Here is a 15,805-nt window from a genome sequence, read left to right as displayed (position 1 = left end):
AAAGTATGGCGCGGAAACGTTATACGTGCCGGGATTTATCTTTTGGTGACTTATTATATCGAAGGGCGTCGGAGTTAAGAAATTTTAAAATGATGAAAATAATAATCCAATCGAATGTTATTACAAATTATATAAAGTTTATATTTATTTATAAAATTACTACAATGGACATAGGCTATTGTGATATAAGTAAATACAGTTTTTGCTACCGTTTGTGTTTTAAATATGGTCATGAAGACAATATCCGACAAAGACCCTCCATATAATTTTCCAAACTCACAGTAAGAGGGGCAGTGAAAACAATAGAGTTCAATTGAAATCGCGATACATGAAATTAAAAAATTAAAAAGAGTAACTCGTTTATAGACAAAAAAATGTTTTTGTATGAGTGAAGCCGATAGGAATACCCACGGTCTAGTCGGAAACGTCTAGTTTTCGGGTAATTTAAAATATGCGTATTTTCAACCTTTGTAGAAAAATTATCTGACGTCGCTCGAAAATAATAATAATACTGTTACCATCATTCTTTTTTGCTTATTCAAAAATAATCACAATAAACAAAACCTGAAAAGATCATTTATAAGATAATTGCAATATACGGCTTTGTTAACATTTTTTTGTAGGGAACCTACGCAATTAAATTAGATTTTTAAATAAATATTTTCCCTTACCGGTAATCACAAGTTTTCGGTTGATAACACTATCACAATATTCACTAACACAAATTAAAGGAAGGATTAGCAAAGCGGAAAAAATTCGTAACTTTTCGTATGTCAAATTTCGTTGTATTCGTTTTCCCGCCGAAATAATAAGCGAATCGCGACGGAGACGCGCTTCACATGGCGGTCGCGTGCAGACTGAAAAAGCTCACGCCATCGCCATGATCATCGAGCCTTTCCTAACAGGATTCGTTGCACCGAAGGTAGATAATAAAAACGCAAATAAAAATGTGTTTAGTGTTCAATTTCTGTGAATTTGTTTAGTGAATATTAGAATTGTTTTTCTCCGTATAGGCGACTCTAGCTAATGGCGTGTTGCAGAAGACCGATTTTGAGAGTGAATAAAGGTGTTATTTCATTAATAATTGTACTGGTGTTCAAAACTTTAACCCGAGATATCACTGCTTTTTTTTATTTGTCACATAACACCTTTACCCGCTCATGTTTTCAATTATATAAAATACTTTAAATAAAAATACATCTATACAAAAAATGTGGATTTTGGTACATTGTATTTTTTGGTACGTTGTAATTAAAACTATTCTATTCCGATTTTATCTCTGCATTTGCGGTATCTGCTAAAATTTCCGAAAAATATATTGATGTCGAGCATTATTAAATTTGATATTATCTAACATAGAATTATAATATACCAGAAGGCGCGCAAAATCAAGTTAGCATACATCGCACTGTGTCCAAAAATTGCCAAATGCCCCCCCTCCGCACGACATCCTACCTGCGCACATGCATGTAGTGGCCGCGGAATGTTGCCGAACCACGAACAATGTAATATCATAAAGCAAACATAAGGTAAGTTTGTGTTATGTTACGTTATAATTTACCACAAAAATATTTTGCTGTCTGGAATTTTTTTTAAATACTTGTACTTTTATTTGGCAAACGTAAAAAAAAACCATTAAATACTCATAAAATAAACTTTGTACAGTTAAATACTATACTAAGGATTATAAATAGATAGCCGGGTAAAAAAAATATTGCCCTAGCAATACTAACAAAATGTCCGCATTGTTTTATTTAACAATCTGACAGACCGTCGCTTTAGTTCGTTTTGTCTAACAGACCAATTTTAAAGATATCGAGTTGTGTACAGAAGTTCTGAGAAAGCCTTTATTTATAAAATTCAAATGAAGAAGTTTTTTTAAAATTGTTTAAGAGGTTTTTTAACGAACTTTCTCTTAAGTTGTAGTCATTATTTATGCCTATTTTGTAAAAAAAAACTTTAAAGCTCTATTTCTGCAGATTTGTATTTTGTCTGTTGGAAAAAACGAACTGAAGCGACGAGACGGTAAAATAATCGAATTTTTTTATTTTTAAAATTCATTGATAAACCCTTGCGGGTTAAATAGGTGCGAAGGTTTTCACGGTCACTGTTATCAATATTATGTATCTTTTTTGGGTGATACCGTGTATTTTGGATTTGATCCGACGTTTCGGCTACCATTGCAGGAGCCATCTTCAGGGAAAACTGTGTGTTTTATAGAGAAAAACCCTTGCGGGTTACATTACATTTAACAAAATATTTTTTCTTTTGAAATTCACATTCTACTGTTAATGATAATATTTTTAACATCTTTTGTAAAGGTTGTCTGAGTCTTTTGCTTAGTTTTATCTGGTAGTTTATTGTATAATTTCTGTCCCTGGTTTATTAGTCTCGACAGTCCTTGTTTCGTTTTAGAAGGTTGTATATGATATTTTTCTGATATTCTCGTATTGTGTCCATGTTTACTACAATTTTATTCAAGTTCAAGTATATCGGCTTCGTACATTAAAAAAAAATCAGTTTTTGGAACAAAGTTTTTGATTTTTAAAAAAAGACTCGATAATGTCGCCACTTTGCTAATTAAATTTTTGATATGAATTGTCTATATCAATTGTCTGTCTATTGTTTATTATTGTTGTATTATTTATGTAAGTATCTACTTTATGTAATTTTTTTCTAGATTCAAAATGGATAATATTGCATTTTTTTCATTAAGTGTAAGGAAGTTTGTATTTGTTCATTTAGTCGACATAGTTAGTTCTTTGTTTATGTCATTGTTTGTCAATACGTCTGTTTGATTTTTATAGAATAGTCCAATGAATGCCGTCGGCATACATAATATTTTTTCCTTTAAAATTCAGTGATAAGTCATTAGTATATAATATATATAATAATGGAAATAACATTCTTTGTGAATTCGCTACTTAGATGTGAAACGTGATCCCACCCTATTCCCTTTTAATTCCAGCAGTGTTTTGACACAAAACTGCGTAACTGAATTTAAATAAGCAGTTGCGTACTAAGTGACGTCTACAGAGTAACTAATGGCCAAAATTAAAAACTACTCATTTATGAATAGTTTTGTCGGCTTCAGATTGATGTGCGTACGCGGTTTCTGGACTCTTATGATTCCATGTTCTTTGAATACATATCTATATTTCCTGAGTAATCAATAATTAATACACTAAAGTGCACGTGAAATAAAGATCGATACGTAAAAATAATTAATCAATATGATTAGCAGAAAAAACTTTAACACGTGAGTTATTGACAGATCGTCAATCTCATCCCTTTTTTATTTCAACAACCATCCGGCAACTTTCAACAACTATTTTTCAAACCTTTATGTAGAATAAAAGAAGCATATTTGGACTACTGTTGGTAATTTGAAATACCGCCATAACAAAAGTTATAGGTGGGTGTCCTTCTTCTTTCAAAAGATAGAAGAGGGATACCTACCGGCAATACTTATAAATATTACTCGCTACAGTTGCAAACCCTGATTTCGGTCGATAAAGTAGTCTTCCATTGATTTAGGATGAATACTGACATATTTGGTTAAATCGTTTCCTAGATAGCAATGTAAACTTGCCTCAGGTTTGTATCAAGTTTGAAGTATCAAAAGTTCAAGCTTGACCCAAGTTTGAGATTGCAACTATGTAAACTTGAGGCAAGTTTAAATCAAACTTCCTAGTTACCACCCAACAAACGTTCATGATGTTTGGTTTTACAAACATCCTACAAGGTTGTCACACCAACATTCATGCAAATTTTTATTTATTTCTTCTAAGTAAAGTAAAAAATTAAGTTTAAAAAAAACACAAAAAACACAAAAAAACAAAAAAAACACTAACCAAAGAAACACGAAGCTTCTTAAAACTATTAAAATTAAATAAAATATATTGTTATTATTACTCAGTGTATTTATTTTGGATAAATAATAAAAATTACAGGCTATTTTTGCCAAGGAAGTCGGATGATGTTGTGATGTCAAATAATTAATGTCTGGAGATCAGAGTCCGGTGTATTATTTTGTCTCTCAGCTCTGAAACAAATAAATAAAACTGTTTTATGACTGACTAGCTTTTTGACTAGCGGGATATCTCATGGTAAAAAGTATCCGATATTCAAATCATTTTTTTTTGCAACAGAGGGGAAATTTTGAGAAGGAAATATGGAAGTCTAGGTATTTACTGGCCTTATGTACTGTCATTGGCTGGTTTAAGTGGCCACTTTACAAACTGTGTAACATTCAGCGTTCTTCTTTTGTTTAAACATCTTTATTTCCTCAACTCTTCCATCTGTTAGCTTTTGTGAAGTATAGGAGCTGATGGTCCAGTCAGATGAATCTCACCCACATAATAAAGGTTTCAGCTCTTATACTTCACAAAAGTTAGCTGATGGAAGAGTTGAGGAAATAAGGATGTTCAAACATTGGCAGTATGGCGAACGTTACACAGTGTGTAAAATAACCCCTTAAATCAGTCAATGACAGGTCATAAGCTCTGTAATTGCCTAGACTTCCATGTTCCTTTCTCTCTCAATTTTTTTCCCCTCTCTGTTGCAACAAATTTGGTACTTAATAAACTCCCGAGGGAGGAAATCAAGCCTGTTTACAAACATTTGGACATACTTAAAACGTTGTTGATTAAACTAACTAGTATAAGAAGTATAAAAATAGAAAAGCTGTTTCCCGGCGTTGCCTCGTAGGTGAAATGGTTCAGCCGAATGAACCTCACCCACATGATTAAGGTTTAAGCTCTTATACTTCACAAAAGTTAACCGATGGAAGAGTTGAGGAAATGTGGATGTTTAAACATAGGCAGACTGGTAATGTTACACAGTGTGTAAAGTGTCCACTAAAACCAGTCAATGACATTTCATTAGCCCTGTAAGTGCTTAGACTTCCATATTCCCTTTTCAAAAATGTTTTCTTTCTCTTCTTCTTCACGTGTCATGTCGGGTCTCCCCGACGTTAAAAATCACTTGGGAGAAAGCTTTTCTATCCTGAGCAGTGCGAAACAGCTCTTCCACCGTTCTAATCCTGGTCCATGCTTGGATGTTTCGAAGTCAGGAAAGCTGTTTTCTTCTGACCCCTCTACGCCCTACGATCTTTCCCTTCATGACAAGCTGAAGTATGGCATATTTATCACCTCTCAACACATGGCCAAAATATAAAATCTTACGGGGCTTAACAGTGGTGAATAGTTCTTTATTAGTATTGGCTCTACATCATTGTTGGTTATCATATCGGTCCAAGATATTCTTAACATTCTACGGTAGATCCACATTTCAAATGCTTTAAGGCAGTTTATAACATTAACTTTTCCTCTTTTCCTCCTTTTAAGAGTTCACGCCTCTACACCGTACAGTAAGACAGACCATATATAACATTTGACCATTCGTTGTCTTAGCTTAAGGTTTATATTATCGTCACAAAGAAGATTCTTCATTGTGTTAAATTCTGTTCGGGCTGCTTCTATTTTGCATTTTATCTCAATGTCGGGATCTAAATTTTCTGTGATGATACTGCTTAAGTACCTTAAATGGTTTGCTCCCTCAATATTGATACATTTAAGTAAGAGATATACATTTAGATGACTCTCTTGGCTAAAAACTATAAGTTGAGTTTTGTTTCCATTCATGTTTAAACCAAAACGTTCGCCAACGGAGTTAATCTTATCAAGCAGTTCTTGAAGGTCTTGTATATTGTTTGCAATTAGAACGGTGTCATCTGCATATCTAATATTATCGATAGCTACACCGTTTACCTCCACACTGAGATTTGTACCAATCAGAGCTTCTTTGAAGACCAAGTCAGAGTACAGGTTAAACAAAGTAGGCGAGAGAACACATTCCTGTCGGACCCCTTGCTGAGTGGGAATACCTTGTCAAGTATTTCCATTTTCCAGTTTAATAATAGCACTCTGGTTTCAATACTTTTTTTTTATTATTTTCACATCCTTTTCATCTATACCGTAGCTTAGTAGCATTTTTATCAAATCTGAGTATTTTATTTTGTCAAATGCTTTTTCGTAACCAATAAAACAAGCATAGATGTCTTTTTTGGCCAAAACAGTTTTGCAGCAATATATTTATTGTTGTAAGCGCTTCCCGGATACCAAAGCCATTTCTGTACCCAAACTGAGTGTCATCAAAATCTCGCTCGTACCTTAGTCTTATTCTGGAATTTATTATATTATACAAATTATTTTGAGAAATAATTTCAATATATGGCTCATAAAACTTATAAGGCGATAATCTTTACATTTTTTTTTGGTGTTGTTTTTTAGGTAATGTAATAAATATTGATTTTAACCAATCTTGAGGGATAATCTCAGTGTCGTATATGTTATTAAACAGTCCAAGCAAACCATCAGTATTATTTCCATTGATTAATTTGATAACCTCCATGGGGATTTTGTCAGGTCCACATGCTTTTCTAGGCTTAGATGAAAAATAGCATGTAATATTGTTAAAGTTGTTGGATTCGTCCGTAAGACAGGTAGGTTTAGGTTTCTTACTAATCCCAGTCAGTTCTTTTAATTTCTTATGTAGATTAAACGCGTCATGTATCTGGTCATATTGTTATATTTCATTACACTGTCTCTTCATCGACTCTTCCTTAGCTTTTTTAATCTCTCGCTGATAATCCTTTGGAGGTTTTTGTATTCGACGTTCTTACGATTCCTAGTACCAGCCACTCTACGTTGTCCCATTAAATTTAAAATATGTTCTGTCATCCATTATTTCTTGCGAATATTTTTTTCGGGCTTTAAGTGTTCTTTCCAGACATCATGAATTGTGTTTTTAAAATTATTTCGCTGCTGTTTATTGTGTCAATATCACTAATGACTGTCTGTTGAAATTTTTCATTTTATTCAGTGGATACTGTGGTTCTAGAGTATTGCATCTGCGAGGGCATTTTCTACCAAAACCACTACATTATTTTTCATTGAGGAGTCTTTTTGACTTTTCTCTTTTCTCTAATATTTATTTAATTTTTAAAAGTATCAGATTTTTATTGCTCATTTGAAGAGGCTTTTGGGGTATAAGTATTGGTTTATTATATCGATATATGATCAACAGCCTTTTAGTTCTGTAAATAAAACATCATTCAATCAATTCTATTTAATAATAGTATAATGTTTGTGATATTTAATAATTAATTAGTTTAAACTATTGTAAACACTATGCAGTGGGTGAGATATTAATATCATTGATGATGGTAAAATATTTTCAAACTTACTTTAAAAGAACTTTGTCGAATGTCAGTGCTACGAAAACTCATTTTTATTCTGTTTTGCTCGGTGGCATATAAATAGTTTATCCTTTAAACTGAGTATTATTACTTTGACAATATTGAAAGTTAAAATAAATCACTGGCAAAACATCCAACAATAAATGCGTAATTAATACGAATTCACGAATTTATCGGCAGTATTGCGCATTAAAAATTACATGAAACCCACAGACTAAAACGGTGAAATATATTGTTTTTATATGAATGCATCAGTGTTTCCAATCTGAATGTTGTTTGGAATTACCCTTTTTTTATATATTTGTCATGCACTAATTTGATTCGGCGGCCTCCGTGGTGTAGTAGTTAAGATATTTGACTCACACATGGAAAGTTCTGGGTTCGATTCCTGATGAGAACACAAAAATTAAATGTGATTTTTCTTAAGGCCCTGTACCGTGCTGTAATTCACCACTATAATTGGGCCTCACGGCCTGTTGTGAAAGAAATTCTCTCCATATTTTTATGTATATGGCAATGTGGTGATCATCACTGTAAGACTTTCGGATTCTGAAATGCCGTTCGTGACATAGCAAGTTTCCAGCAAGTTTTGGAAAAAAACTAGTGTTGTTAAATTTGACATATCAATCTTATATCAAGTTTGTACCAAGCTTGGATTTACATACTTGACAAAACAAGATTCCAGCAACTTTTTATAAAACTGTCTCGTCAAATTTTCCGTATCAACCTACCATCAAGTTTTTATCAAGTTTCACTGCTATCTAAAGTAAGCTTTAGTGTCTCTTTGGCGGAATTAGTACAAACAATTTTTCCTTATCATTAAAAGTGAACGTATTATGAAAACTGATATTCGGAATTATGTGCATTTTTGTAAAAACACGTTTTTTTCTTATTTTACATATTTTTTTTAAAAATTTAATTAGTTTGGTGTATTAAATCTCCTTTATTGTACATTTTTCACTCTAAAATATAAACGGTATTTCAAATATGCTTCCTTTCCTTTAAACTTTTAACGGATGCTAGCATAAAAATTAAAACATATGCATGAATATCTTTACTAGTAATGCATATAGTGCGGCGTTTTATTTTCAACAATCACAGTGTATCTGAATATTTTTTTGTTACATAATAATAAAATAATAAGTCTTAGTGGAAGTCGAGGACAATGAAGTATTGCAGTGTAAAATCACCTTTAAAATAAATATTTCTCGTCGTCCAAAAACATGACGAAAGCGCCAACCCCTGCACTACGAGGCATACTTTTCCCTGTTCGATTTTGTTCATTTTTCGGGGCTTTCATCTGAGAGTAGTCATCGAGTCGAAAACACTCATCCTATCCGTTCTATTTCACAAACAAAACTGTAACTGTAATCTTCATCCGTCTGGACACGGACTTAACTCGCCAATTTTTCTAAAAGAAAACTAGAATCCAAATTAAATATAAGTCGGTACCTACAGTTAATTTGTTTTTATTTAATAATAAACAAACAAACAAACCACCCACAACATGCCGCTTCCCCGTAAGGGTAGGCAGAGAGGTTAGAGCGCCATATAACTCTGTCTTTGCAAACAGACCTCGCTTCGTCTACATTCATACATCTTCTCATGCACACACGTTGATTATTCCTGCACTTGACATGTCCATCTTCAAGTATTTGTTGGATTAGATCGTGCCATATCTTTCTTGGTCTTTCTCATTTTCTGCATCCATCAACATTCGCATCGTAGATTCTTTTAGCCGTTCTTTCGCTCTACACGTCCAAACTAAAACAGCACCCGTTTCTTGATTTTGTCGATAATGCTTGTCTCAGCCTTACATAGCGCACGGGTCTCAATATATTGTTACCTGTTACCTATCATATATTTATAGTATTTATCAAATATTATTACCCATGATATATTTGTGTACCCTATCATACATCGTTTTACAATACATTCGTCTGAGAGGTCGCATTTCGGCAGCATTCAACTAACTTTCATCATTGTTTTTCCAATTCCATACTTCGCTCCCTTATCCCGCATATTAGGGACGGCAGCAGAACTTTATTGTGAACTGCTTGTTTTGCCTCCTGCGACAAACATTTTTTTATGTAAGATAAAATTGTATTTATTTAATTTATAATAGATATTTTATGGATAGGTAATCAAAAAATATTTGGTTTGCGTCATAACGTAATAGTTAAATAAAATATTGATTATAATAAACCGCAATATTTAGAATCATAATGTGTTATTATTTATTAGTTAAATTATAATTATTTCGTTACCTCTATCATAATTGCTTAACACTACAAATACCAAACATCGAACAGTCGTCAAAAAATAGGTGCATTCGCTGCTGACTTATTAGTTTTGGTATTATTACATAGATGTCGCTTGTTGCAATGATAATATGATTTTCGCATTTTAGGATTACGTAGAAAAATTGCTTGATAAAAATTAAGGAAAACGTAACATAAAAAGTTGAAAAGTATCAATTTTTTAAGATCAGAATAAATTTATATATTTAAAAAAATAAATTTCCCCTTTCACCCCATTCACAAAATTATTATTCTTGATAGGGAGTAAAAGTTCACCAAACAATGCCCCCCGCCTCTCCGTATACACAAAATCCATAACTTCAAGGTCATTGACACCAAGCTATAATGTTGCCAATCTATTAAATCTAATATTATGGTAAACCTGTTATATTTCTTTGTACGCTTATTTTTAATATTTAAAACAACACGAAAAAATATTTTAAACAATTTCCGTACCTCGAAATCATGTTCTAGCCCAAAACAACCCTTAAATATATTATTGTTGTATGAATGCGGGCAACTAAATTATGAAATCGATAACAGTTGGCAAGCCTTTTCTACAATGAACTTAGCGAGTGAGTAAGCGTGCCGTGTCCTAACGTTTCCTACATTTTTAGTTATATTTGGTTTAACTTTTGATTTTGTGTTGATAATCACATGAAATTCAACATTAGTTTCTCATTTTCTAACAAAAAGTGATTTCGAATTTACTATTCTATTGAAAAGACGCTAGTTAATGGGTGTGGCTGCAAGGGAGGGGGATAAGTGCAGCATCTATTGATTTTCTTAGAGCACACGCTTGGCACATGAAATCAGTGATATTACTAAGAAACCTCCAAAGGCAATATTAATAGTGTATATTAGAAGTGAATTATAGTGCATTTATATATTTATTATTAGACCCGTAATTTATAACAAAATCGTGCAAGATGATGGCTAAACCTTTAGACACATTAAACGCCAACCAGCAAAACCAAAATGGTGGCACAATTCAAGCCAACAAACAGGAATCGAAGACGAATTTGATCGTCAATTATCTTCCTCAGACTATGACCCAAGAGGAAATAAGATCACTGTTTTCCAGTGTCGGAGAGGTGGAGAGCTGCAAGCTTATCAGAGACAAGGTGACCGTGTTTCCCGATCATATTTTGAACGGTCAAAGTCTCGGATACGCTTTCGTCAACTACCATAGGCCAGAAGATGCAGAGAAGGCTGTGAATACTCTTAATGGACTCCGACTGCAGAACAAGATAATTAAAGTATCTTTCGCCCGTCCTAGTTCCGAAGCTATTAAAGGTGCTAACCTTTATGTGTCGGGCTTGCCCAAACACATGAACCAACCAGACTTGGAGGCGCTCTTCAGTCCTTTCGGACGCATCATCAGCTCTCGAATCCTCCACGACAACATATCAGTAGGGCATTTGATACCCGGTGGGGGCGATGACAACATCCAAGGGCTCTCGAGGGGCGTCGCTTTCATCCGATTTGATCAACGCGTGGAGGCGGAGCGAGCTATACAAGAGCTCAACGGTACAGTTCCCCCCGGAGCTACTGGGCCCATCACAGTGAAGTGCGCCAACAACCCGAGCAACAACAAGACCCTGGCTCCGCTGTCTGCATACCTCGCCCCGGCAGCCGCGCGCAGGTTCGCTGGCCCAGCAGGTAAAGCATTGCTCGCAATAAACAAAGGTCTGCAGCGGTTCTCACCCCTGGCCGGGGACCCCACGCTCATCCCCGGAAATGCGCTGGGTGGCTCGGGCTGGTGCATCTTCGTGTACAACATCGCCGCTGATACCGAAGAGAGCGTACTCTGGCAACTGTTCGGGCCTTTCGGGGCAGTTCAGAGTGTTAAGGTTATCAGAGATCCTGCGACCAATAAATGTAAGGGTTACGGGTTTGTGACAATGACAAATTACGAGGAAGCCGTCGTGGCAATCCAATCGCTCAATGGTTATACTTTAGCTGGGCAAGTATTGCAAGTCAGCTTTAAAACAAATAAAAGTAAATCTTAAGCTTGTTGTAATCAACTAATTTTATTAGGTAAACAACAATTTTATAACTAATAAAACAATGCAGATGTTTTTATATACTTATTGGAAACTTTTCTAAGAGGTAAATATAAGAATCCTAATATTGTCATGATTTTTAGTCTACGACGAGTGGATCACAACTGTATTAGAATTCGTATTAGATAAAAATGGTGCAATGTAGTTCTCCATTACGATTCTCATCAGTCATACGGAAAGGCAACAGGGACATGTTTGTTTCCTGATAATATGAATTTTGAAAGGGTGATTGTAATTTTATACATTTTGAATGTTTGGTTGTGTTTCCGTATGACACACTCCATGTTCTATCTTCCTAAATAAGTACGTGACATACTACTCTCTTTGATAAGTACCTATAATATTGATATTACCAACACTTCTGTTGGTGCCTCTTCATTTTTTATATAAACATTGTTATATAAAATATAGGGGCTTGATAGAAGTCATCAATTTGGTGTATTAAAAGTGGATGTTTTTAATTTCACCTACAACAAAATCTCAATATCTTTACGCACATTGTGATAATAGCTAAAAGTAATAATTCCTTATTGAATATAAGGCAGTACCATACTAATCTGATTGAAAGTCTCTCTAATTTATTTAAGTCAACTTAAATAATATTTATGTCTATCTTATCTACACTACTCATAATATGTTCGTCTATATTTGTTGTAATTTATGTCTCACTTGTGTAATAATATTATAGTAAGGTAAATTGCAAATTCTTTTCTCTATCAATCAATATGGACTCGATTCATAATTGATCGCTTGCAATTATATTTATTAAATTATTTTACGTGTATTTTGCAATTGGCCATTTTCCTCATGCAAGTAGCGTAGCTTTGCCTGTATGTACATTTCAAAAGGTAATGGTAAATTATTTATGTAAGTAACCAAATATATACATGAACGTTTTACACTGAAAATCAAAATACTTAAAAATCGTATTCAATCATGATAATCACAATATAAGTATTTCTCGGCCAATGTTGGATTTAACATAATATTAAAGGAAATACTAAGCTTTCCCATTAAGTTTTCCTTTGGGACGATCCCAGCTGTTGTGAATTTGTGTTTTCACTGTGGAATTATTAAGTTAGGAAATAAGGTTAAATTAAGTATGAGCCTAAGTTTTATGGGCAATCAATTATTGAAAGTACTTACATTTACAAATCGAACTAGTCAGCAATTATTACATTTGCGCAACTCTAGAAAATCTAAGTATATCTAGGATGTATGTAAGTTAAATTAATTTATTGCTTTACACATATGTTTTCTAATTTCTTGACCATAGTTTACAAAAACCATGTTTATTTAATGTGCTATTTAACTTTGTGAACATCTGCAATTATTTCTAACCTAAGTTTTCTATATATGTGTGTCCTACACTAGTCACATGCCCCCATGCATTGGGGAACAGATGATTTAGACATTATAAGTTATCATTAAATATTTTGTGTTGTGTTGTCATATGTTTCATGTATGCTAACTGAATCAAACAGTTATGTCTATGCATCGAAGAAATTTTGGAAAATACCTGTCCGAAATCTAGACCAATTATTGATTATACTATTTAGTGTTTTTTTCTTGTTAGCATTGAAAAATATGAAACAATTTTTTTTTTCTTTTACTTTTATGTAGATTTAAGTTTATTTTCATTTTTATTAACTTGAGTTATTCTGTAGTTTAAATTTAATTGATTTTCTTTATTTCATTTATTTGATTTATTGTTAATTTAATTTTTTTTTGGGCAGGTATGGGTTTAATAATGGTGTGGCCTAGATTTTAGATAGGGCTTGATTTGTTCTGTCACTGAGTAATTACACAGAATAAACAAAACCTTCGATGTTTATTTGGTTAAATTGTAAAAGTCAACGAATGTATCTTGGTAGATCCAATTTAGATTATTATTGATTCTAGCAATAATAAACACCTCAAAATTATGTTTTTGTTTCATTTTTCCTCATGCCTTTCTTTCCTCTCCTTGTTTAATCGCAAGCTTCTTTACGACCGCAATTTATTCATGTTTCTTATTGTTTGTATTTTCATCCCAGCTATTATTATTGACACTTATTTGCATTAAATATCATCACCAGTAAGGCCTGAAAGCATTTTCAGTTTTCTTTAATCTCACCTAATTTGTATGTAGGAAAACATTTATTATCTTATGTAAGGTTGTTTAGATCATAGATGTAGTGTTGTTCTACTTCGAGTCCATTATAATTCTCAGGTCTGATGATCTCCGTGGATACCAGTAAACATGAAGATCTTCCCGTCACTAACATACTCAAATTGCCAGACTTTATCAAAACAGACCTAAGATTTATAATGTCCACACACTTGAACTGTGCTGCAAATATATATAAATTTATAATCCACGTCATTGTTGATGGTACAAATTATATTCGCTGAAAGCAAATTGTACACATGTATTACTACGTAATACCGAGTAACATTCTAATCTAGTCCTTCCACTTAGCAATAGTGATGTGACAAATTAAACATGTTAGATCTAAAATTCATTAAATTATTTTCTAAGTTACTAAAAACATACCTGTAAAGTAGTGATATTTCAGCAATTTGTGAAGTTTTCCTAATTTAAAATCATTAGTATTGTAAGCGTAAGCAGTGGTGCCATGGATAATAACATCGATAAGTTATTTGTATGTAGTAAGTATAATTCAACTGAATAATCTAGCACACTTTTGTAAACAGTCCCATATACCAATAATAAATAGTATAATCTATGAAGTATTTGAGAATTCTTGAAATAAACAATTCTCACATTTTTGCTCAAATTGGAAACTAAAAGTTAATGGTTGTAATGTAGGGTAATACTTTTCTATAACCTGGCCTAATGTATTGTATCGAGGTTGTATAAAATTGATTTAACATGAGTCACTTTCTTTAGTTTGTGATGATTCATTATTTTAATCATAATTCAATGACGTTAAATCCTCTTATATGAAAATATGCATTGTTTGGGTACTTCATTTGGTGTGGTAAATGGTTGTCAAGTCAGTGACCCACCCATAACAAAACCAGCTGCAATAATAGTATTTTTAGTGACCTAATCTGAATACATTTAATACAGGTTTTCTCCCCTTACCTTCCACATTCAAATGTGCAGCTTATTATTGACTCATATTTACAGTAATTTAATTCAAAATAAATAACAAGCAATTTTTAAAAGTTTTACAATATGATGCTCTTGTAATGTAACAACTTCTAAATATTTTTAATTAAAACAATATAAAAAAGATTGTATTCTTCTTCCAGACGCCTATTGGTTTTATCATAATGATTATTTATTACTTAGTACTTTTCATTATAAATGTGATTTTATAAAAATAAAAACTACTTATAAAATATGAATAACTATTGTGTTTCTCCCCTACTCATTCATTCGAATACAAAAATTCACCGTGACTCACATCTCCCTGTACAGTTAACAAAAGGTAATGTTATGTATAAATGCGCGTACCGCGCACGACCATCAGCCAATCTTTGATAGTGACAGGTGGGATAGGTCAATGCTCCTAACTGGTCGAAGCACGTGGATGGGTACCCTAATATCAAATAGATAATATAGGTAAGTTATTCTAAAAAACATTTTTATCGAAATATGAATATTTTACTAATATTACAGCATAAAGAATTTGTATTCTCTCTAATTTGAATGAATGAAACCCTATATTGAATGAATGAAACCTTGACGCGCTGATTTTTCAAAATCAGAATCAATACTTCTAAAACGGGCTGCCAACATAAGCAGTATCGATCCTTTGAATATTAGGGATGCCATTGCACAAAAAAACATTTTTTTGCAGTCCATCCTAATGTATCGTTTACACATGAACAACACAATAGACATGACAATATTGTCTTGTCCTAGCTCCATGAACAGCCTTGACCGCGAAGGACAGAGCAGAGCGCTCAGCGTTTTTTTTATTAAATCAAAAGGCGCTCCCCATTGACTAATGGCTAAAGCATTTGCTTGACACGCGGAGAGTTCCGGATTCGATTTTCGGTAAGAGCACGATAAATGATTTTTTTTTCAGCTTGGTTATTCTGTGCTGTAATTCAGCACTGTAGAGTGTAAATAAGCGTCCAGGCTTGTTAGGCTGCACAATGATTCATAGTGATTAAAACTAGTAATCAGCTGACATATTTCATTGAATGAAATAGAAAATATG

General features: G+C 33.2%; 2 protein-coding genes across 2 annotated transcripts in view; one reads left to right on the top strand and one right to left on the bottom strand.

Annotated features, from left to right (window-relative positions):
- Positions 1–853, bottom strand: part of LOC148283606 (uncharacterized) — a 251,422-nt gene extending 250,569 nt beyond the window's left edge. The window contains exon 1 of the mRNA XM_088243574.1: positions 672–853. The gene's annotated coding sequence lies outside the window, so the exon portion shown is untranslated. The remainder of the gene's footprint in view (positions 1–671) is intronic.
- A 9,260-nt stretch (positions 854–10,113) lies between these two features.
- On the top strand, positions 10,114–13,552 carry LOC148283605 (ELAV-like protein 1). Its single transcript, XM_088243570.1, has one exon. The coding sequence runs from the start codon at positions 10,491–10,493 to the stop codon at positions 11,571–11,573; it is 1,083 nt and encodes a 360-aa protein (XP_088099696.1). The 5' UTR covers positions 10,114–10,490; the 3' UTR covers positions 11,574–13,552.
- Positions 13,553–15,805: the final 2,253 nt, after the last annotated feature.

The sequence above is a fragment of the Micrasema longulum genome, unplaced genomic scaffold (genome assembly GCF_059751315.1).
Source record: "Micrasema longulum isolate JH-2025_06_02 unplaced genomic scaffold, ASM5975131v1 h1tg000216l, whole genome shotgun sequence".
NCBI lineage: Eukaryota > Metazoa > Arthropoda > Insecta > Trichoptera > Brachycentridae > Micrasema > Micrasema longulum.
The sequence above is the reverse complement of the archived record's forward strand: the minus strand, read 5'-3'. Positions and strand labels throughout refer to the sequence as shown.